At 41.8% G+C, this 25,284-nt stretch overlaps 1 protein-coding gene across 3 annotated transcripts; it reads right to left on the bottom strand.

Annotated features, from left to right (window-relative positions):
• Window positions 1-327: 327 nt before the first annotated feature.
• Window positions 328-19,514, bottom strand: phf20a (PHD finger protein 20, a). Of its 3 annotated transcripts, none has more exons than XM_083938924.1 (17): window positions 19,385-19,514; window positions 17,321-17,427; window positions 15,241-15,412; window positions 14,334-14,418; window positions 13,860-13,936; window positions 9,252-9,849; window positions 9,052-9,102; window positions 8,685-8,954; window positions 7,803-7,994; window positions 7,609-7,692; window positions 6,853-7,008; window positions 5,971-6,152; window positions 5,751-5,850; window positions 3,989-4,184; window positions 3,359-3,800; window positions 2,725-2,905; window positions 328-1,914 (listed from the first exon to the last, which is right to left on the bottom strand). In XM_083938924.1, the coding sequence occupies exons 2-17, from the start codon at window positions 17,401-17,403 to the stop codon at window positions 1,772-1,774; spliced, it is 3,012 nt and encodes a 1,003-aa protein (XP_083795050.1). In that variant the 5' UTR covers window positions 17,404-17,427; window positions 19,385-19,514; the 3' UTR covers window positions 328-1,771. The 3 variants fall into 3 exon arrangements, with proteins under 3 accessions (XP_083795050.1, XP_083795051.1, XP_083795052.1); XM_083938925.1 differs by lacking the exon at window positions 19,385-19,514 and adding an exon at window positions 18,335-18,431; XM_083938926.1 differs by lacking the exon at window positions 6,853-7,008.
• Window positions 19,515-25,284: the final 5,770 nt, after the last annotated feature.

Below are 25,284 nucleotides of genomic sequence, written 5' to 3'. Positions count from 1 at the left end.
TATACGGTTCAACCACTGCTGTGTTGGGTCCTCAAAGGGTTTCCTCTAGGTCTGAAAAATGTCAATCACAAGCGCGGGACTTTAATGCTACTGCTGCCCCAAATTTCGTCCTGATTGTGTAAGAGCACAAATCAGCTGCAGAGAAAACATGTTACATCAAACTGTGAATGATGTAACCTTTGACTATAGCCTTATTACCAGGTGGGTAAATAGGATGAGAAGGATCATTCTTCTTCAAATAACAAGCATGTCAGAGACACAATGAGGAAAAAAAAACAATATACCAATAGCGATTCATAACAATGATAGTTTATTTATGTACCAGCAAATCTGTTTGCATTGTTTTTGACATTTCCCTGCTTCTAAGCCAGACACGTACAGTACAGTAGCATACAATATACGAATTTGGAGAATGTTTTCAATAAGAGCACATTTTTGAAAAAAAAAAATATATATTTACAAGCAAGCCGTACATTGTAAACAAACAGATGAAAGAACAGTAGTAGTAGTAGGAGTAGTATTTGTCACTGACAAAGTACAAGATGCAAAGTTAAGAAAAGATAAATCCACATTACAGTTTTCTGTGAATTATGGGACTAGTGTCACAGCAACAACAATCCAAATAGTAAGTTGAACTAAGGGATACAGTAACTGACGGACACAAAGATTAACTGATTAAAGTGGTACAAGGATGTAGACAATTAGAAAAGAGGCATTGCAGATTAAGATGAAACAGAAATCACACTTGTTACCTTCTATAAATCTGAAAATAAGATGCCTTTGATTCCAGACAAAAATAACTTCACAGTGTAGTATAAAACAAACCCTTGAGCAAGTCAAAAACAAAACAAACCATATTTAGAGACTGCTTGTACAGTGTCCTTACATACTGAATGTCTTCAGGTTTCTGTCTGTCCACACGTAAAGCAAGAGTTTTAATGCAGTATGGTATCTGATCAAAACTGAACTTTGGGATATTGTTGATTCAAAAACAGTGACCATTTAACATGTTCAAAAAAACCATTGCAAAGAGGTTTAGGAACCCGTTTGCAATTTCCGATATAAAGCTTCTGCATGTAAAGCACTGTGTACTGAGAGACAGGTCAACCTTAAAGTGAAATTCCGGTGTAAAATCCTCCCAGGGTCTTTTTAGGCAAATTGGGTCATCAAATAAGCCATCAAGATATTTTTTTTTGTGTATGATCTATTTACGTAGATTTTCTGGAGAGTCGCTAACAGCCTGCCGCGGCTAACACGGGATTGCTCGGGGGGGCGAGTTGGACGCATTAGAACGTCTTTTTTAACCACTTATACTGCTCCGAATAACACCAAACCTCTGCAGTAGCATGAGAAGAGTCCCTACACATAAAATGAAGCACCAACAACGTAGTTTGTGAACACGGGGTTTATCAAGAGTGTTTTGAAAGACTTACCTACTGGCCCCGGTACCAGCTGCTCCATTCAAGTCGATTACCAAATGCAATCCAAAGGAAGGAGCCCATTGATGATTTATTCCAGGAAAAAAATATCTCAATGGCTTATTTGATTACCAACTTTGCCTAAAAAGACCCTGGGATGATTTTACACCGGAATTTCACTTTAAGCAGTAGCTCAGACGAAAGGCATTCATAAGGTTTAAAGTTGCATGGGAACCATAGAAGTCTTATCTGGTCCTAAGGATTTTCTCCTGCATTTACGAGGTTACTTTTTGTGTTTAATCCTGATTTATGATGCTGACTTTCCATACAGCTGCTGCTGTTCTCCGGCGCCCTCATGTGGTGCTGTACAGGGCGATCTGCTGCACCTTACCCAGCTGTGTCAGCAGCCTTTTCATGCGGTGTTTGAGCTGAGGCAGACGGGCCAGAGGTTCAGGAGGCTCCAGCTCCCCGGTATAGTCCAGCCAGCTCTCCAGCACTGAGGAGGAGCAGAAGAAGAACCAGAGGTGAGGACATGGTTTTACACGATGGGTTTCTTTTACTCCACAAAGACTATCCTGTTCTCAAGGACACACCATGCAACCCCCACAACAATTTTGTGCATGACAATCTCTGGGCTGTTGCATTACTTCATTAACAATCAAAAGCAAATGTGTTCACATTCAGTGCTAAAGACTATGGTTAACTTTGCACATAAAGGCCCTGTGCTTGACCCAGCTCTAAGCCTTTATAGCCTCTTTCATACATGCAAACCTGAAATGTTCTAAACATTACCTGGATTACGAGCAAATTACAAACCAGCTACGTGACCCCAGTGTTATCTGCATAGTCCTGTCTCCTGCACGCTCTACCCAGCCACCACCCCCGGTCTAAACCACATACAGTATTTTCAGTGAGTGTGAACGTGTCAGACACGGACAATCTCAAGTTGTCTGCTACATGTGTGAAAGGGAAACTCCAGACAATGTCTGGACCTGATTCCCCAGAAATTGTCTGGAGTTCACGGAAGAAAACGGTTTATATTAATCAGGAATTAATAAGCTTTTTAAAGCCCTTTGACCAATAGTTTTTTGACCTCACCTGGTCAGAAATGGCAGAACTGACCTTGTTAGTTAGAAACTTAAGAGTTAGTTAACAACATGAAGCAGTTGGCTGCTAACATTATGGACTTATGGACAACTGACATAAGTAGTTTTAATCCAAACCATTTTTTGTACATATAATCTAAGGTTTCCTACCCTCCTAAAGAGACTGCTAGTAACTAAGTCAAGGCCACAGGAGGTCTTACCATCCAGCTCTCTTTCAATGAAGTCCATCCTGTCTGAGACCTCGTCCTGGACTGCATCGATGTGATCCAGCAGGTTGATCTGCCTCTGTTGCTGCTGCCTGCTGTTATCTGCAGCCTCTCTGGGATCTCTTCCACTCTCTTCCCTTGTCTCAACCTGGGACCAAGAGCCCCCCATTGAAGCCTAGAGATATTCAGGGGAAGTCAGACAAGATTTTCATTTCAATCAAGTTGAGACCTCTTTATACAAAAGCCCAACAACAATTAAAAGGGGGCTGTTACATGATTGGATATCAAGCAAAGGCTGAGACAAACACTTGAGTAACTCAGAAGTAATGTTGCCTTGACAACTACTACTGATTCAAAAAATGTTCTGTTTTTTCCTCTTTAATCAAAACGGTGTAAACAAACTTGAGAGGAATCACTGTCGAGTTCTAAGAAACAAAAAAAAGTGTGTCGCTTGTGCCACTAACAGCAAGAGGCAGTTAAGAAGTTGAGCTTTGTAAAACTTGTTAGCTACATTCAGCAGCTTAAATCACTTTAATCTTGATTAATTCAAAAACTTCTGCAACTGGTGCAACGCTGACTTCCCTACTACACTTTAACATCCTAGTGTGCTGTGGAATGACGGCCTAACCTTGTTACTGCTGCCAGTTGATTTGGGCTTGTCTGTCTCCAGCAGACTTCCGTAGCGCTGCTCCCGCTCCAACAGTTCCTCTGTGCTTCTCATGCTGTCCTCCAGCTCAGAGCCCTGTCGTGTCTCCACCACCAGCCTCTGCTCCACCGCTGGATAATATGCCCGCGGTTTCTGGTAGCAATGTTCACTGATAATGTATGAGTCTTGGAAGGAGGGGAAGGGGAAGGAGGAGTAGGACGAAGAGGAGGTGGCAGCTGTAGCAGCCCGGCTCAGTTTCTCCAGAGCATTGGTCATTAAAATTTCACCTCGGCTCATGTCCTCATCAGGCGTCACAGGAGATGGAGCTGCATCACTGCCGCGAAAGGAGTCAGACGCCGTCCTTGACCTCTCCAAATGCTTCCAGGGCTGCCGCCACAGCTGCAAGTCCGGATGAGTATTGTTCCTGAAAAGCAAAAAGCAAAAGATGAGACCACTGTGTCAACGTGGCATCAAATAAAGTGATTAAAATATAAAATGTTTAATTAGGGGATTTGGACAACAGTAATTTCTGTCATGATCCAGGATTCATTTGATTTCAGTAGATAGCAGTTAAACGCACCTAAGCCTCTTAATGCATTTCTTTATACTCACTGTAAGACGCTCATCTTGAGCTGCAGTCCATTAAGGATCTCCACCATGTGGTGCACATCTCCCAGCAGCTGGTGGGTGGTGGTGATCTTCTTGGCGTTTTGGTGAGAGTAGTTCTCTCCCAGGAAGGACAAGCCATACATGTGACCATTGGTCAACCACTCACGGTCGTACCAGTAGCGCAGACTCTGCCTCTGACCTGGAAATAATGAACAAATTGCAATGAAATGATCACTAGTCTCATTAAGAGCTAGGCTGTGTCTGCTGTAGTTGCTTCGTTTGAGGTGAGACACTTTTTGGATGAGTGAGTTATAGCATTGTCTACAGCTTTGCAGGCAATGTTTTTTCACTCGCTCTGATCATGCATACCAGCTCAATCCTCCATCTTGGCAGTGTTGTTCTTAAAACAAGCCAATTTCTTTCTTTAGTTAACAACAGCTTCTGCATAATCATGCAGCTCTTTACTTCCATATTTACTGTGGCCACACTAAGGCCCCTATATATTGTATTATTTAAAACTATGTTCTGCTAAATGCTGAAAAACAATGGCCAGAAGTGTTCAGCATTCAAGCAACAATACTCACAGCTATTTATTTACCAAAGGGCAATCTGCAGAAGGAACATTCTGTATTTCCACGGTTTGATGATATTGAGGGACTTTGCCTGAAGCATAATCAATTTTCCCCTCATCACTTTCTATAACTGGAAGTATATTCTAGACTGTGCTTGCCACACTGGGACCCAATTTACCCTTTCCTGTGATATCATGGGCCTCATGCAAGAACATTCTTGTATGCTAATTTAGCTTTCTCTTGCTTTGTTTTGTACGATGGGCCTCAAATGAGGGTGCCACGGCATATTCAGAAACATTCCTAACATGATGAATGCCATCTGTGAAAATGTGCACACGTTCATGGGAATTGTAAATCTGCATAATTTACGCCCCAATAAGGCTCTGCATCCTGTCATGTCGTATTTAAGTCCTGATTTTAGAGATTCATAAAGGAAAGTATAATTTTAGCAACGTCAGCAGCGGAGTTAAGGGACGTGCTAAAGCAGACGGATGGGGAAAGATAGCGATTGCTGTTTATTTCGTGTCACCTGAGGGTCATACTGTCACTGAAATAAAACAAAGTGATACGATATGAAAATGTTTGTTTCAATGATTGCAATTCAAATAATTTAAACCAATTTTCAGTTTAAGATGTTCACATTGATATTGTAGTGTTGTGCCACCATAATTAGGAAGTCTAATTCATATAGGAATTTCAAACTCAAAATGGCTTAAAAAGTAATAGTGAAAAACGTAGGTTTGGATAACAACAGACCAACTCCAACTGCACATAATCATAGAGAAAACTCAAAATACTAGAAACTTGGTGAATACAGATGATCTCCTCAATCACTTGCCACTTAAGAATCAATCTGTATGAGTGTATGTTGCCCATTGTTCTTTGAGCAGGAAACTGGATGTATTAATGCACAACATAAAATCCTTGTGCAAGACGTGTAAAATCTTCTAATTCTCTCAGAAAAATATTGCAATTTTATGATTGAACTTCAGAATCAGTGTGACTCAAAGTTCTTTCCTTAAAAAGCATCACTGCCCACTGTTAAACTTAGACATGGTCATATTTCTTATTGTCCACTAGATGGCAGATAATATTTTGTGAGATGAAAGCAAAAGCCTGCAGTGTTCTCCATAAGATTAGCCAAACATGACAGTGTGTAATAAATAGCTAAAGAAGTGCCATTTTCCCCTCACCTGGTGGGTCTCTGCAGATGTAGCAGGTGTATCGGTCTGGAACATTGTCTTCCAGCAGGCCCATGCAGGTGCCATGCTGCCAGCACAAACAATCTTCACACTGCGGAAAGGACACGCATGTTATATTTATTTTAATGCAACCCGTAAGACAAAAAAACTTGCAATGTCTTAAAAGTAGACAAGCTACAAGTGGTGACAAGATAAAAAATGAACAGCTCACCTGAATCATAAAGTCATTCTCTTCCTCCACCTCACAGATACATCGCACAATCTCTTGGTCACTTGTGTCCACAGCACCAGAGTCCACACTCAGGGGTGGTGTGGTGACGTCGAAATCTATCCCAAAGTCCTCGTCACTCCACCCACAGCTGTCGGTGGACCAGTCACTCATGCTATCTTCATCTATAGGAACAGCCACAAACATAGCTATTGTTTTTTCATGGGCATGACACAACAGGAATTTAAACCCCTAAACTCCCGCACAGGTGTTTTCAGTTACACTGGCTGATTAGACCTGTGCTTGGGTTGAAGGTGGGCAGGGCTTTGATGGGAATTTGATGGGAATTTATGAGGTCTACCACTAAGAATGATAAAGGTGTACTTTGTCCCGCCTTAACAGGTGAAACAAAGCTAACAGGAGACTCAGGAAGATGTCAATCAATCACAGTAGACACACCCACACAGTCCTGAGAAGAGGTCTGATCAACAGGTTAACTGAAAACACCTGTGTGGCCGTTCAGGGGCTCCTGGGAGGATTTCCCTTCATTAATATTCTTTAACTCTACAAAAAGTGATACACTATGTGCATTTTAATGAACATTTGTGGATAACATGATGAAGCAAGCTGTAGCAGCAAAGAACAGCTCAGGATTCAATCAATCAAGCATCAAAAATGTCTCATCTGTGACAGCAGATAGTTTAATTCTGCAGGTCATGAAGTGATGATTTGGACAGAGATAACAGGTGTGACGCACATCACCCTAGAACAGCCTGATAGATTGAATCCAGAGGGAACAGAAGAATGGAGGGGAGAGGAAGCCATGGACAGTCACACACACACACACACACACACACACACACGCATGCACACAGAGATACCCACCATCCACATGTATCTGCTGTGAGTAGCTGTATCCGGGCCTGCTGGGGTAGGGCTCAGGCTTGTGATTGTGTGAGGGGGGGTATTTGAGTGGCAAATACAATTTGGACTGAAGACCCAATACTGAGTAGTCAATATTCTCCTCACTACCTGTGTAGTCTGTTAATACAGGGAAGGGGAAGGAGGGGGGGGAGCAGATGTAGAACAAAATGTCAACTTTGGAAATGCTAAACAAACGGCCATCAGGTGGTGACAAACTGTGGCACAACAAACATGGACAAATAAAAGACTCAAGAACAGTCAGGGAAATCAATTGGATAAAATCCTTACAGGCCTGAGTTTCAGGCCTTTTATTGAATGAAATAACCAATGTGGAAGGTAACCTACAGTATGTGTGCATGCTAAACATGTGAATGCCAACAAGGAATAATAAACTGTGTTGGATTTGTGTTTGGATTACTGTCAATATCAATGCCACAGCAAAAATCAGGCTTTTCAGCAGCACTGTCACAGCTGTCGTGTACGAGAGCTATGATGTAAAAGAAATGAGTTGGAGCTTTCTGATTGGCATAATGGAGTGACGGAGGCCAGCGACAGATGTAACACTTCTCCCACACACAAAGGCGCAGCAACCACACCGAGAGGAGTGAATGGAGTACTTAATGCTTTGCAGGCTAGCCATTTCCACAATGTCACAGTGAGTGCACATGCAGAGCAGCAGATATGCGGGGAGACCCCATGCCAGGGACCCCTTCTTACCAGACTTGGCCTTCTTTTTCTTCTTTTTCTTCTTCAGTTTAATACGGAGGAAGTCCTTCTGTTTCAGTTTGTCTTTTCCTGACCCTGGGGACAGTTGAGTGGCAGGAGTTATGCCTTGTGCATGTAATGCTATCACAGCAGTTAACTGTTCTATAACAAAAGTTGTACTGTAGTTCATACTGCATGATACTGACCAATGTCAAAGCCACACTTGTCTGGGTCCTTGTCCTGCTGACATCCATTCCTGTCCAGCTGGTTCTCCTTGCTCTTCTCCCTCAGCAGTGCCCTCTGCTGATGGCCCTGGGTGTTGACTGTGGGCGGGGCTGATGTGCGCCTGCCTGCAGTCTTCACCTCACCACGAGGAGCCGGGGCAGGCACAACAGAATCTGAGAAAAATCAAGAAAAAGGCTCAATATAAGCTCTGATATTCACATGGCTGTAAGTTTAATATTTACAAATCAGCCTTGTTTAAAGAGTAATTAAAGCATGTCATAATTCAGAGTTCCTATTTTTGTGGTTGCATAAAGCCCAGTTCAGATCAATGATTGGATTTGGAATGTTGCAGATGAAAGTTGCAGCGGTGTGAACTGATCCGTCTTGTCTGGACTCAAACCGGCTGATGTTGTCGCCTTCAATTCAGCCGGTCAAATCGCCAGCAGCTGGTTTTCGAACAGAACACGTCACTCGTTTCAACAGCCAAATAACTTTTAGCAAAGTCCACTGGTCAAGTCACTTACAAACTGTCGGCTGGTTGAAAAGGTCGTTTTGGACAGAGGCTAAACGAGCATGTGTGTGTGTGAGCGAGAAAAAAGACAGAGAGAGAGGGTCGAGCGAGTATTACAATAAATAAGGCGAGAACGCCGTAATCAAGAACAAAGCGGTGAATTAAGACGTCATTTTCTCTGTTTTATCACAACTAAAAATGCAGCCGTAGCGAGTATCTCACCAACTCTGTCCTTATAATGCTACAAATTTTATCCAGCTACTGAAAAAGCATGAGCATTGTAGAAACAACAGCTGATCCAGCTTCTCTGTCACTTTAATTGGGAAAGAAGTGACACTAGAAAGGAACTCACGCAGAGAGGCAGAGATGGTGCGCCTCCTCTTTGGGCCGTCCAAACCGGTGGCAGTAACCTGTTTCTCAGAGGCTCTGGTCTGGACACTCCTGGTGGGGCTGTGCTCCCCATCCGGAGGCTGCTCCTCACCATGGTAATATTTCATGTGGTAGTGGAGCAGCTTGGCCTTACGGAATGACTTTGTGCAGCCGGGAGTGCTGCACTTAAATGGGTTGTGGTCGAGGTTGATGGACAGGACGGGGGGAGGTTGGTTTTTGATAACTCGGTACACTAAAACAAGGAACAACACAAGTTAGGTGTAAAGGAGGTACATCGAAGAATGCAAGTGATGACTGTATTTGTCTAATGTGTTTTGAATTGCACTCACATGGTTCTCTGCTGAATCTGTTGGGGTTGTGGAAACCCTGCTTCCTTACCGCTGCCAAGGAAAGACATTTATATATTCACACAAGTCTTAAAAATATGCCTGGGTGTTACAGTATTTAATATCCACTGCACCCAGTAACTCCTTTTCACAAAGCTACAGATCCAATGACATTTCTGCTCATTTATTTTAATAACACTTACGTTTCACGGGCTGGGGAGGCGGCACGTCCGCTGCAGGCTGGGAGCTTTCTGATTGGACGTTTGGCTTCTTCTCCACATCTCCATTGGATTCTGAGGTTGTCATAGTGACAGGCACCTGCTCCATCTGTGCCGACGCCTGACTGGGAAACTCTGTGTATGGCTTGGGCGACTCTGTATATGGCTTTCTTCCAATCTGTTCTGTCTCCACCTCTTCCTTCTTAACCTCTCCACTTACGTGACACTTTTCCTCGTTTTGCTCCTCTTCTTTCACCTTCACCCCATTTGTGAGTCCCGTTCCCTTTTCCACATCCCTGGTCTTGCTCTGGTCGGCTTGCTCTGATATGTCCTCTTCCTGTTTGATAGTGAATGCAGCCTCTACTACCTCACTATTTGTTTTCTTTTTTTTCTCATTTAGCATCCCCTCTTCACGCTCCTCGTCCTCACTGTTGCTGTCCTCCTCCTGGTCGGAAGTGCTGCGTCGGGCTCGCTTGTTTTTGGGACCTCCGTTCTCCTGAGGCCTCCTATCTCTGCGGTTCGGGGCCCTCCTAACCATGTTCCTTTCAGAGGACCGAGACTTCTCTTCACCAACAACACCTCTCTATTTTGTAGGCAGGACAAAGAAGAAATTTAGGAAACGAGCAGAGGCCGGCCACTGTAAGCAAGATGTTATGGATGTCAACTAGATATAACTGACAATTACACCACCTTTAAAAAGGCCCTTAAACAGTGGTTGAAAACAAGCCACACCTGCTCTCATGGGTAATTTTGTATTGATTGTAGTGGTGGGACACGATTAAGAAGAAATTATCAAATTAATCAGAGGCTTTATAATTAATTAATCAAATATCAATATTCGACACAAGTAGCAACATTTTTCAATTTAAATGGATTTTGATTTATGACTTAATATATTATAAAAAAAATAAAACAGTGCTTGGTACGGTATATTCAGAAAAGTGGAAACCTAACATTGCAATTTTCTTTAAGATAATATCCTTGGCATAAAATAAACAAATATTCTATTTCATCCTTACTGACCGCCAGAGGCAGTACTTAACGCTGAATATCTTCTGTCTTGCGCATGCCCAGGACGAGTATTAATATCAACAAAGTCACATGTGACCCTGGTTGACCACCGGCTCAGGTTTAAGTTACGGTGTCATCCACAGGATCACTTCCTTTTCATCTTCTCGCTTTGCAGGTTAACGTTTGTTACTGCAGTATCATTAGCTTTAGCTATACATTCGGCTCGTCGCTTGTAGCCTCGTGATCTCTAGATAGGAGGTCCCCGTTCGTCGGTTCTGGTAACCTCGATTGGTTTGTTATATTATGCTAGCGGGAGTTGGCAAATGTTGATACGGTATCAGTGAAGTGAATGCCCTTGCTCCCCTCTCCTTGCGCGTATCATTGTTTTCTTACTTCATTGTGTTTTTCGCTAATGAAGCAAGCTAACTACGTCACTATTTAGTAAGCTTGTTTGTTATATTTCAGGGGATCCATCATTCGTGCAGTCCTGGCACGCCTGCAGCTGGATTTCCAGCAGGCAGAGCAAGCGCCTGCTAGTGCTTTTTCAGGCGCACTCCAGCCCCTGCCACCTTCACCGTTCCTCCCTCTGAGGAATATCTGAGGGAGTTGCACACATGCTGGAGAGACCCTAAGGCTCTCTCCCACCTTACAGCATTCTCTTTGGCAAAGGTGGACCTCTTTGCCTGGGATGAGTCAGCCCACTGCCCACTCTGGTCCCCCTTATGGAGACGACCAGCCCTCTTTCTCTATGCCTTCCAACCGCTTCCCCTGATCTTGTAAACGCTTCTCAGGGTGATTCATCAGGGTCACAGGCTTCTCCTTGTGACCCTATTCTGGCCTGCCAGGACCCATTCATTCCACAAGATTATCCCTGCTCCACAAACTTCGTTGCGGGACACCCTGGCGCCTTCCAGAGAGGACCAACCTCTTGTCGCAGCCGAGGGGTCGGATATGGCATCCCAACCCTTGCCAACTTCAGCTGTGGGTATGGCCCCTGCAGGGCCCAATCCGCTGCTGAGCGATTGCGTAGAGCCTGTCAGGAGAACTATTTTGAGTGCCAGAGCACCCTCTACCTGTCAGCAGTATCAGAACAGGTGGAAACAATTTTCTAACTGGTGTTCAGTTGAAAATATTGATCCAGTGCACTGCTCTGTGCCTACCATTCTTAGGTTTTTGCAATCGCTCCTAGATGATGATCGGTCTCCCCCTAGAGCTCCTGCATGGGACCTGCCCCTGGTGTTGGACGCCCTATGCTTGCCACCTTTAGAACCGTTGGCACAGGCAGACCTGAGGTCGTTGTTTGCCAAAACCGCCTTCCTACTGGCCATCGCTTCAGCGAAGCGTGTAGGTGAGCTGCACGCCTTGTCTGTGAGCACTTCATGATTGAGATGGAACTCAGATGGCTCTGGCATTACTTTGTGGCCAAACAGCTTTTCTTCCTAAGGTGCTGGCGTGCTTGCACCTCAACCAACCATCAGACTGGTACGATTTGAACCCCCATTAGGTGAGGGGAGTGATAACTCTGAAGTGCTGTGCCAGGTGCCCTTAGAGCCTACTGTAGGCATGAGGCTGTCTGACCAGCTCTTTATCTGTCACGGTGGACCTAGGAAAGGTCGCGCTGTAACCAAGCAACGCCTGTCCCACTGGATTGTGGACGCCTCTCTTTACCATCTGGGGTGAAATGCCACTCTACTAGGAGTTTTCCAGCATCATGGGCTGCCCTGAGAGGTCATATGTGCCGCGGCCTCATGGGCATCACCAAGCACATTCTCTAGATATGACAATGTGAATATGGCCCACGGACTCCCTCCAACTCATCCGTATAGGTTGGTATACCTGATTCTTCGTGACTATGTTGGTATGAGTCATCCAGTGTTAAGCACTGCCTCTGGCGGTCAGTAAGGATGAAATAGAAAGAAAGTTACGAATGTAATTACGGTTCCATGAATCCTGGATGTCCGCCAAAAACCCAGGTCACTCAGAATCTCGTGAACCGCGAGAAGATTCTGTAAGAAGTGATCTCGTGGATGGCACTGGAACTTATACCTGAGCCAGGGGTCATCCGAGGTCACATGTGACTATGTTGGTATTAATACTCGACCTGCGCATAAGCGAGACTGAAAATAATCAGTGTTAAGCACTGCCTCTGGCAGTCATCCAGGATTCATAGAACCATAGTTACAGTCGTAACTTTCGGTTTAACATATAGTGCTTTTTCTCCCATGTTTTCAAAAACACAGAAACAAAAATGATCCATCAGCTAATGACAGTACCTCCTAGGAGTGTTGTCTTTGCTAACGTTAGATGCAACATGTTTGGCAATGGGGTGGGAGCTGAGGTTGCAGAGCTCCGGTGAGAGGTGAATTTTTACACAGCTATGCCCTTGTCCATGTTTCAAATTGGTCGTTTCTTAAGCCAAAATCAGACAAAAGATTTGCGACGCAACTGTTTTCGAACGTCGCAGGTGAAAGTAGCATTGATGCGAACTGACCAGCCTCATTGCGAATCTAACAGACTGATGTTGTCGCCAGCGATTCAACTTGTCAAATCTCCAGCAGCTGGTTTTAGAACGTTAGACACGTCACCTGTTTCAACAGCCAATCAAGTCTTAGCAAAGTCCGCTGTTAAAGTAATTTAGAGAATGTCAGCTGGTTGAAAAGGCCGTTATGAATCGAGGCTCAACAAGCGTGTGTGTGAGACAGAAAAAAGAGACGGAGAGAGAGGGTCGATCGAGCAATACAATAGGAGAGCGAGCGCAGTAATCCAGAACAAAGCAGTGAATCAGGGAAATAAAACGGTATTTTCTCAGTTTCATCTCTACAGAAATGCAGCTGTAGCGAGTATCTTACTGTCTGTCTTCATTTATATTTTATAATGCTACAAATTATATCCAGCTATGGAAAAAAAGCCTGAAAAGTCAGAGGTCAGAACAGAAGTAGAGAGGCGTTGCTATGGAGATGATACACGCCTTGTCTCACTGGTCTGAACGGGCAGGTTTCAGAACGTTGCAGACCTGAACGTTGCAGGTAGTTGCAAGTTTCAACTCAACTTGTTGCAAATCTTTGATCTGAACTGAACTTTAGATCTCAAATGTTCGGCCACTGAACCAAGCAACAACTCATCACCTCGCTTCTCATCAGTTTCATTTCTCTTGTGTTGCGTCCTGTGCGTCAGTATTACAGGTCGGGCGGGAACTCGTGCAATGAGCAACGTTCCGCACTGAGTGCAAAAATAAATTGCGATTAATTGCATTATTTTTTTTGTTCGTGTTATTTTTTCTGTTATTAATTAATCGTAATTAACTTGTTAAAGTCCCAGCCCTAATTGATTGAAATCTTTATGTGAATCAGGACTTATTTTTGTGTAAAATTTCTACTGGGTGTGCTGTCTGTATGTTTTTATAATACCTGCCTTAGGACTACGGATGAAATTTAGCAAATACGCTAACTCCGGCATATTTACATTGATGCCCTTTGATATGTAAATGAATGTGCATTGTCCTTATCAAACAAATAAAATAAAAAAAAGAAAGAATACATGTTTATATTATGATGGATGTTCATGTTCTCTAATGACATTTACCTCTTTAACACAAGGCTTCACGTGTATCTCCTTCACTGTCTGGATAACACCATCATAGAACTTCACAGTGTAGGAAGCTGAGGGGGATAGAGGAGAACACGTTTTACACAAGAGCCAGCTGCTAGTCAGGTAGCTAATTAGTCAGATAGCTAATTACAGACTTGCTTTGCTTCAGTTCTTTCTGTAGTTGGTGTGAGATATTCCCTTATTTAGAGTTCTGTAATTGTGCATCTGACAGATCTATCTTCATACTTTCTTTGATGTGCCAGTTTTTTGTATTATTAAGATACTACAGTATACTACAGTAGCTACAGTATACTCCATATTGTGTATTGAAAACATAAAACTTGAATAATCAGTAAAATGTTACATCTTTTAAGATGTACCTGATCATTAACCTGAAATATCAGGGATTGATACATTTAAAACATTTATACATAGTCCTGCTCAACATTTGAAGTTACTGATACCCACCATCTCTATTGACTGAAATGACCTTAGCAGGGTAGAAACGGCAGTCGGTCCAGCTGGCCAGGACCTTGTCATTCACATGAAAGCCCTAAAGGGAGGACAGACGTTCAATCTGGGACATACTGTAGGAATCAAAATCTCATGGTAGGTTGAGACAAAACCCTCATTGTTGTTACATCTTTTTAATGACATAGTGCTCTAATTTGACTTGAAAGTAAGGGCGCACGCACACTGTCCATCCGTACCGTGCCCGAGCACGTTTCACGGCTAAAGTCTAGATCGTAGGCGCGGTACAGTTGCCGGCCACGGCCCGTTTGGGAGAGTTGGGCTTTTGTAAAGCACGTTTGCATATGTACGAGCACGAGCGTGCGCACGTTTAAGAGCACAAGGCCTATGGCGGTTCTGATGTAATTCTATGTGCGCCTGTTCGGACATATTGAAAAACAGTCGACAAGACGCACAAAAACTCTGAGGTCTATGGAAAGATTTGTAAACAAAGCGACGCATCGCGATGGCGTCATCAATGCGTGTGACGTGTTACGGCGTGATGACGTATGGACAGGCAAGAAGCATTCGCACGAGGCCCAGGTAGTGTAAGTACAAACCAGCTGGCCAGCAGGGGGAGAGGGAGGGGGGGACAGTACCCTAAAGCACGGGGCACTGTACGGAGGGACAGTGTGAGTGCGCCCTAAAAGTAGCAGATACTCATTTGGCTTATGCAAATAAAACTCCAGTATCATGTTTAAGATTATGTTTTCTAACACAGATAAAGAACCCCTCTATGCAGAAATACACTATGACAATAAACTACAAAGGCTAGAGGAACACACGATAACCCACAAGATGCAGAACTTGCAATTTCTCTATGCAACACAAATCAAAGCAAGCACCAGGGGTGCTTTTTACTTACAGGTACAGGAGCGTCGTCCTGCAGACCCTGGCGCCTGAGCTGAACCCTCTCCACGGGTCTCAGATAGGGACTTGTCCAGTCAAACCACTCGTCGTAACGGTGGCTCCACTGGCGGTAATGGATTAGTACCTTTTCCTCTTCGTAGTCAATCTTTTCTATGTTGGCAGCATACCTACACGACCAAAGACATTCAATAATGTGTGATTGGATACGGACAGCTTAAGTTACATTACCTTTATTTTCAAATACACTGGAGATCAAAATTAGAGAACAAATTATTAATACTTGATTTATTCTGAAATATTGTTATTTTTTATCGTTCAGAATTTGATAGAATATCCACTGTGACTATACCACTACTGCCCTAGCATGTTTTTTTTAATGACCAAGGCACTTCAACAAAAACATTATTTTGTGATAAAAAAAGCTGTGAGCAAAATTAGAGAACAGTAACCATTTTGTCAGAAGAGAAGATTCAAACAATGTTTTCTTCGGGCTCTAGGACTCAAAAATGAATAGGAAGTGTAGAGGCCACAGCTTTGAATGACCTCAGCACATCGGCGCCCACAGGCCATCACTAGTTTCTCACACTGCTCTGGTTTGATCTTGGTCCATTCTTCTTCAGTCTCTTCCACAGTTCGGTAACTGTAGTTGGTTTCTAAGCCATTACTTAGTTGCCAAAGATTTTCCAGAGATTCTCTATGGTGTTTAGATCTGGACTGGCCATTTCATTGTTTCAATACTCTTCGCTTCAAGGAGCTTCACCCGTTTTGCAGTGTGACAGGGGACATCATCTTGCATGAAAATTGCAGCTGATTGGGAGACAACTGCAGTGAAGGTATTGCATGTTGCTGAAGGAGGTTCACATACACATTTGCATTCACCCTGCCATGTAGCTGTGCAAGAGGCCCAACTCCTGCTGCAGAAAACATCCCCCAGATCATGACATGGCATTGCTAAAGTTCAATTTATGTCTAATAAAGCCCACTACAGTTACTGAACTGTGGAAGAGACTGAAGAAGAATGGACCAAGATCAAACCAGGGCAGTGTGAGAAACTAGTGATGTCCTGTGGGGACAGATGTACTGAAGTCATGCAAGGGCCTCTACACTTATTCATTTTTGAATCCTATAGCCCTAAGAAAACATTGTTTAAATCTTCTCTTCTGACACAATGGTCACTGTTCTCTAATTTTTTCACATAATAAAGTGCCTTGGTTATTTAAAAAAACATCTAGTACAGCAGTGGTATAGCCACAGCAGATATTTATGAACAAAATAACAGTACTTCAGAATGAATCAAGTATTGATACTTTGTTCTCTAGTTTCGATCTCCAGTGTATAACGGAGTTTGGCAAGTGTGTAGAAATTAATCAATCTTGAAAGTGTCAAACGGAAATAAACAGAGTGAATAATGAGACATTGTAAATGTTAAGAGGGTGGCATGCTGGGGGCAGTGTTGGGCATTGACAGGTGATCACCATAATGTGATTACTTTTTACTTGATTTTAACGTTAAAAAAAAAATGGTACAACCCACAGTAACACTTAAACATTCAACATTTTAGGAGGTGAGTGTGTTGCTTGTTTGTCCTTTACCTAGGAGTTGAATAGGAGAACCAATATCAACTGTGTTTTTAGGTGTGTCCATCAAAGGACTGGGCTGAGTGTACCTGTTTTAAAAGGGTTGTGCTTCTGACAATGTCACCTGGTTTGATTAAAAAAACAAAACATATTTCCTTTTGTAACAATAATAATCTTGACTTCTATATTAAGCAAATTGAAACTCAACATGATTTATAATATGTTTTAACAGTCACAGATTAATTTTACTGTCCTTCTCTATCAATCCGGATCAAAAGCTGCTAGAGAGCATACACCCGTCATCAGCTGTTTACAAGATCTACGATAGGTGCGAGTGGATTTCTTCACCTTTTTCTTAATCTTTTAACGTTTGCTCACCATACAGTACAGAATAACTAACCCAAGCCCAGAATGGAGAGAATGAGAATTATGAGAGGGGGTGAAAGAAGTGAACAATTACAGTGATCATGGGGAGGAATGAGCGAGGCCATGACTCACCAGTTTTTGAGGCTGTCTCTGGCCTCGAGCTGAGCTCCCACCTCAAAAGATATCCCTCTTCTGTTAGGGGGCGTCTTACTCATACTGCCCACATCAAGGCTCCCTTCCTGCACGCACACACACACGCACACACACACACACCAATTATCATACCATTCAAAACTACACCCATTCGACCTTGGGTACACTACTGAGAAACACACATTGTGCCTAAGCAAGAACACAATACATGTGACTATCAAGGAATTTACAGACAATCTTGCAGTCTGCCTTGTCTCTCTCTCAGGTCATCACTAACAATTATTTATCTACCAGAAGCCTGGAAAATCACAGCTTAGCACCAGAGGAGCAATTTTGGTGTCAAGATAAGTAAGGTACTCCCATAGTATGACAGCAGAACAATAATGCAGTCCAGGCTGGGAAAAACTATCATCACTGAGCACAAGCTACAGATTACACATGTTGCAACATAGTGTAGGCCTATAGCAAGGGAAAACTGACATATCACGGTGAGCCATGTACCTCAAATGGTGATGAAATGTGTAACTAATACCAGATGTTCAGAGATCACTATAGTTGAGACATGTTCCTCTGAGGATCTTTATTAAAATGAGCAATATTTAAGTATTCAGTATCATTTTAATCCCTATCAAGAAGGCACAATGAGAGAAGGTACAAGAATGGCTACGATGACTTGTTCATAGCGTTCACTTTCTGCTGCAAGCATCCACCAGAACAATAAGCATGCAGCGATCTAATACTCGACTGATGGAGAGTATATTGCGTCTTAAATAGGTCTTCGTCTATGCAGTCTCATCAAATACAAACCCGTAGTCCGCCGCTGGGCTAATATAAAGGGGCTTGGTGTAGGAGGATCCTCTTATTGTCTTGCATAGAAAATGTAAATTCCCTCCCGATAACAGCGCCTCCTTTGTCAGGCATGCAGCGGAGATACCGGCGCCCTTCATTACATTAAAAACTAAACGATCCACATTATATATCAAAAGGTCTTACTTTTGTCCATGTTATCGCTAACTCGGTTCATCATAGCGGAAGCAGTCTGGAGTCTGGCTTTCAGTTCAGTGCGATGTACAAACCGGATATCGGCACACTACTCGGCCCACGTGTTTTCTGGTCAGCCGCTTTAACCGATAGACACAATAGGAGACAATAGAAAAGACCCTTCTGATTACGCGTCTGCAGCAGGCAGATGCATAGCACGGTATCAAAGACCGAACAATATCCTATTCAGTAAAAAGCGAGATTTAAAAAGGAAATGTGCATTTTTAATGGGCCAGACAGACGGGCGGGTGATGCCACAGTGAGGAAAGCGCGTACATTATAGCGTGCTCATGTAAGTATTTGAATATTTAACATATGTGCCAAAAAAACAAAAAAGAAACGGACTTTATTATCGATTTAAACTGGCACATGAGACATAATTCTCAAAGTAACATTTGATTGTAGGTTTACTTCGCAGGTCTCAACTGTATAAACAAAGTACAAAGGTGCATCAATCTTCCGTTGACCACTTCTACTGCTATTTACATGTTGTCCACTGTTTTATAACCAGTGGGCGTGGCCCAAGAGAAACCATAACCTACGTCAATGTTTTAAGCAAATCTGATTGGTCTAAAGAGTCTGCGTGGGTGGGATGCTCGCATCTGATTGGCCGTGAAGCTGTCACTCACAGGGCTCTTGCGGGCCTTTTGCGAGGCCTACTTCGTCATACTTTTCTGTGAAAGCGCGGCGCGGAGACGCAAAGCCGTAAACTTCCACAACTGAGAAACCACGCAGCCGTTTGAACGCAGCCAGGGAAAAATACACACTGTGAACCGGGTACACACCGGTAATAACACGAATGCAACTACCAAGTGTAAAAAAAATATTTAAAAGTTACATTTATTCCCTATTTTGTCACATTTGTTTTGAATTCAAAAGCCGACATGCGGCGGCACCACACCATCTACGCCGCTGACGCATCCATCAAACCAGCCTCTTTCGCGATTTTAATGGAGATTATTAGATCTGAAGCGACGGGGAGTTGCCCTGTGGGCTCCCTACCTTTTCTCCAGTCACTCTTTGTTGGGAGTAAAATGTGCAGTGTAATCCCTGTAATGCACAGGTACCGCCGCCTCCGCCTGTCTGGTCCAGATCACGCAGTTAAATTTCTCCCACTTGGTTTTACCACCGGCGCGGGCAGTGTGACGCTCCACTGCGCATGCGCCACTAGGGATGATAAGCCCCGCCCCTTTCCGTCAGAGCCCAACTCCAAAAATCAACAACATTGGTTTCAATGAAAATGGTACAATTATTTTCTGGCCCCGGTCATTATATGTCCTGGATTACACATATGCTGTTTGTGGAATTAAATGATACTTTTTCATGTAAAGAGTTTGATATTTTATCGTTGGATTGTTCAATTAAAGGCTCTGGAAAAAGCGTAATGCGGTTGTTTTTTTGTTTTTTTAACTTTATCTATTATCACAAATATACAAACAAAGAACAATTGGCATCGTACTTGACAAAGAAAAGAAGAATGTATATAAATACAATTTTAAATTATAATGACGTAACACACGTAAGAGTACTAGATATACCATAAAATGAAAAGGCATAAAATAATAAATAAATAAATAAATAAATAATAAATAAACCAAAAACAAAGAAATTCAATTAAAAAGTGAGCTATATTGTTACATTTATTTGAAAGAAAAGCATGTATCTTATCAGCAGTATAAGTACATTTCTCATTATTAATAATTTGGTTAGACTTGAAATAATTACGAAATCCAATTTGGAAGAGAATAACATTTTGTTATTTTAATGGATATGAAACTTCCCCTGAAGAATTGGTAAATTGACATTAATCCACTGTATTGTATTGTTTTTGTTTTCATAACAGGTAATGACGTCTTTTGCTTCCAATTTAATTAAGTGATCGTACTGAATGCTAAAAAAGCTTTCAACTTTTTTCCAGAACTCCAAAGTTACACTGACACTCCCAGAATAAAAGCATAATAGTTTCATCTTCAGTCTGTTCACAACTCACAATTGTTTTCCACATCTGCAAATCTTGAAACAAATGTATTAGTGGGGTAAATATTGTGCATTATTTTGTAATGTAATTCTTTCAATATTATGGTTATAAAAAATGTATACGATAGAAGCCATGCTTATCCCACTGAATATTAGAAAACTAAGAATTTCAAACACATTTTTGGAGTGATTAACCTTTTTCTGTAGAAGTAGTTCCTTATATCTCTATTGTAACATTTATGACTTTTAATATTTATTCCATTAACAAAAGGGACGAGTCTAAATCCTGCAGTTGTTGTCTCCCAGAGTGACACTTCATCAGTTGAAGGATTCCACTCGGTTAAGCATTTATTACTAAGTGGTTTTCTTTATGGGTGAATTTCCTCATAACTGAGAAGTTGAGCTTCAATATTTTGTAAGTCTGCAAGAGAAATTATATCCCTGTCCACCCAGTGTTGTAGATATAAGGATTTATTCTTTCTGGTTATGAATTCATTCTTCCATATGATAGTTTGGTGTGGAGAGAAGAGATTTAGACTTGGTCTTCTCTTCATTGATCTTTTGGGATGACTCTCGCAAGGAAATTAAGTTTCCAGCAGCTTACAAAAACACAAGGGAGGTATAAAAAATACAGTAAAGGATAACTAATAAACTCTTACCTAGATAAATACAGAAAGTATAAAAAAAAACAATAAACAGTAAGTGATAAACTCTTAGTCCAATACATATGAAGTAAATGTAAGAACACATGTCAAATAAAATTCACAGAAAATTAAATCAGATGAGTTAAATGTAGAGGAAATGAATAAGATAACATATATATGACTGTATATGACAGAAATGAGCAGCAAATTATGAATAAAGCATTATTCTGCTACTGTAAGCGCCTGCTGATGAAATCCAGACAACTTTTGCGATAATTTAGTTTCGTTAAATCTACTTTGCAATATAAATTGGAGGCTTCACATTTTCCCACATATATTCTGAGGAAAAGCGTAAATGTCGCATGTGTGACGTCACGCCATCACGCTTTCGCTCCTCTTCTCAACTCTGATGCTGCTGCTGCGTCTTCTTCTGTGGTCTTCTGCCAATATTGAAATCAGAATGCCAGTGTGGTGTTTTGTGGCTGAGTGTCCACATTCCATTCTATGATTCCAGCAAGAAGAGCCGAAGAAGAGGAGGCGTGACGTCACATATGCGACACGAAATGTAGTCTTTCTCGTTTCGCTTTTTTTCCAGAGCCTTTCGCTGAACAATCCTACAATAAAATGTCAAAGTCTTTACATGAAAAATTATAATTTAATTCCACAAACATCATATGTGTTATCCAGGACATTTAATGACTGGGACCAGAAAATAATTGTTCCATCTCCATAGACACCGATGTTATTTTTTTTTGGAGTTGAGGAGCTATATGCTCTGCCGGAAGAGGCGGGACTTACAGCCCTATTATCAGATAAAAACTGCGAAATTGTCTTGCTCTGAAAATTTAAATTCATTACTTTTAATAAACAGGTTGAAACGTGTAAGTCTAAGCACTTTAAATATATTTTTAATTGACCTGATACAATTTAAATTCATTACTTTTAATAAACAGGTTGAAACGTGTAAGTCTAAGCACTTTAAATATATTTTTAATTGACCTGATACAATTTAAATTCATTACTTTTAATAAACAGGTTGAAACGTGTAAGTCTAAGCACTTTAAATATATTTTTAATTGACCTGATACAATTTAAATTCATTACTTTTAATAAACAGGTTGAAACGTGTAAGTCTAAGCACTTTTAATATATTTTTAATTGACCTGAATGAACAAATCAAGCTTTTAGGAAATGGTTTATATTTAACTAATATTATCACCACTTGTATGAGTATCCATCTGTTGCAATCCCAAATGGCATTACCTGTTCCTTTTGTGGTGCAAAAATCATGGATTTACAAGGCGTGAAGACAATCAACAATGCTTCGCACTGATTATGAGCAACTTGCTGACCTCATAGACAGCCTGGGGGGAGGATCTGTATATTTTCAGGACTGATTCCACCCTCCAGACGTGGCTCTGAGTTTTTTAGCAGGTTATTCAGTATCATTCAGTGGTTATTGGACTTTTGCTCTGCATGCGGGCTTGGTTCCATTAACAACTTTGACACATTCTGGAAAAGGACTGATATATTCTGGCAAGACAACTTCCACCTAAACATCAAAGGTCTCACTGCACTAGCCTCCCGCATTACCACACATTTCACATCCCTCAGAGTGACGCTATACGTCCGCCACTACCTCCACCTCCATCCCCATCTCCACTTCACAACCTGCACACATCCCAGTCATTACAAACAACAGGCCACGACACATCAACAGCCCCATTACACCTCCCTGTCCTTCCCGTCATGAAACATATCACCATCAACAAGGTCTCATAGTCAACCAGCCCACATGCAGCCCTCCACATGGCACTTTTTAACGTTCGGTCCCTGTCAAACAAGTCTTTTATCATCATTGACCTGATTTTAGAAAACAAACTTGACTGTTTATTTTGAACTGCAACATGGCTGAGCCCTGATGCACCAGCTGTTCTCACCGAGGCCGCCCCACCGAATTTGAGTTTTTTATTTTCCAACAGGAGTGGTAGGAGAGGTGGTGGGACTGCAACAATCATTTCAAATTCTATAATAACAAAGGACATTTCTTTTGTCAACTATTCATCATTTGAACACCATGCCATTGTTTTTAGAAGTCCTCTGATTATATGTGTGACTATTTATAGACCACCCCTCTTTTATCACTGAGTTTTCCGAACTTCTATCAATTTTACACTCAACTCACAACAGGGTTTTAATAACTGGTGGTTTTAATATACACACAGTTAATGGTTCAGATCCCACTGCAGGTGAATTTTTAAATCTTTTAAACGACCTGGATTTTAAGCAGCACATCACACAGCCCACTCACAACAGAGGACACACCCTGGACCTGGTCATAACATATGGCCTGTCCACAGGTGTGTCCTCTGTTGTCGACCTGGGTTTGTCTGACCATTATAGTGTGTTTTTTAATATCTCCAGTTTTATCCAACAGGAGGCCCCGGTGAGAACAGTGAGGGAGCGCTATCTTACTTCTGAAATGGCTGCAAATGTTATTGAAATATTACACAATAGCACTGCTGACATTTTACCCGCACCCTGCGATTTTATTGTTGACAATTTTAACAGTAAACTCAGGTCAGCCCTAGATTCAGTGGCTCTACTTTCCACAAAAACAATATCAACCAAACCTACACCACCTTCAATAAAGACTGAAATAAATCCACTGAAAAGTAATTGCAGGAGTGCAGAGAAAAAAATGGAGGCAGACAAAGTTAACGGTTTCCCATGACATATTCCAGGACAAACTCAAAATCTACAATAAAACAGTAAAACAGGCAAGAACTTCCCATTTTTCACAACTCATCTCAGATGGAAAGAACAACCACAAATTCCCCTTCTCCACAATTGCTAGTAGTGATTTTAAGAAATCCTCCATAGTTCCTTTGCAGACCACTTCTGAGGTAAAGTATTAGGTCCACTCTTTTAGATCAAAACAACGTTGCTTTAACAGACCTGAACCATCACTTTTATATAAGGACACAATGGAGCATTTTGTCCTGGTTGATGCAGTAACACTCGAGTTAACCCAACAACCTGTCTTTTAGACCCAGTTCCCACATCACTCTATATATATAGAAACTAAACTAAACCGTTTTATGCGTTCTTTGAGTTTGAACTTTTAAACCTTGTGAACTGCTCTCTCCAGACGGGTGTCTCTGAAGAAGAGCAATTTGGATCCTGACAATTTCGCCAACTACCGACCTGTATCCAACTTACACTTTTTGAGTAAAGTTTTAGAAAATCTGGTCAATTAAATGATTTTTTCAAACAGCAACATGATTTTATTCAATTCAATTCAATTCAAACAACTTTATTTATCCCCACAGGGCATTTCAGTTTGCAGCCTCAGTCACATAGAAACAAGAAACAACAACAAAAACAAAGACACATACACATCCACTCTGTCAGTACTGCAGGTTGGCAGAGGCAACCGGAGCTAGCAGCATGTAACAATAGGAAATAAATAATGAATAAATATACACATTAAGGCTCTCAGGTGTCCAATGCCTGGCCTGTTTTCATTAGCTGTCAGCATCATTTAAATGCCTGATGGCTAAAGGAATAAATTAATTGGCAAATCTGTTTGTCTACCTCGGGGGGCAAGGTAACGCCGCCCTGAGGGCATCAAACAGAATTCCTGACCGAGGATGTGGTCAGGATGACTAATTACCTTCCTGTCTTTCTGGATAACTTGTTGTTTCCAGATCAAGTTTAAGTCTGTTAGCTGAATTCCAATGATCTTGGAACAGACTTTGACAATGCTGCTGAGACAGTTCTTCTCCTTCACAGATAACCATAAAACCAACAAAAAAAAAGAAAATGTCAACAAGCTTTCAATAAAAGAATGATAGAAGTTACATAACATGCTCTTAGAAACATTAAAATAATTCAGCTTCCGCAGTAGATGGATACGTTGTTGGCCCCTTTTAACAATGGACTCTGTGTTTTTGTCAAACTTGAGTCTGGAGTCAAACACTGTACCTAAATACTTGTACGTCTCCACAATCTCTACCTTTTCTCCATGAATGGTGCATGCAGCGGAGTCAGGAGGGTTCCTCCTAAAGTCAGTGGTTAACTCCTTGGTTTTTGTTACGTTTAAGTCCAGGTAGTTGTCATCGCACCATTCCACAAATGAAGATAGTGCACAGCCATGGTCTGATTGGGCCCCCTGGAGGAGTGACAGTAGGGCCGTGTCATCAGAAAATTTAACAAGATGGCTGTCCACTTGGGAAGACCTGCAGCTGTCAGTGTACATAATAAATAACAAGGGAGAAA

This window comes from Echiichthys vipera (assembly GCF_963691815.1).
Source record: "Echiichthys vipera genome assembly, chromosome: X".
Classification (NCBI taxonomy): Eukaryota; Metazoa; Chordata; class Actinopteri; order Perciformes; family Trachinidae; genus Echiichthys; species Echiichthys vipera.
The sequence above is the reverse complement of the archived record's forward strand: the minus strand, read 5'-3'. Positions and strand labels throughout refer to the sequence as shown.

What these genes read in the sequence shown, in the direction of transcription:
- phf20a (XM_083938924.1), bottom strand. Translation starts at nt 17,403, where the DNA reads ATGAGTAAGACGCCCCCTAACAGAAGAGGGATATCTTTTGAGGTGGGA. An exon ending in GCCTCCCCAGCCCGTGAAAC is followed by an intron (nt 9,103 to 9,251) that starts GTAAGTGTTATT and finishes TTTCCTTGGCAG; the next exon opens with CGGTAAGGAAGCAGGGTTTC. An exon ending in CAGATTCAGCAGAGAACCAT is followed by an intron (nt 8,955 to 9,051) that starts GTGAGTGCAATT and finishes TCCTTGTTTTAG; the next exon opens with TGTACCGAGTTATCAAAAAC.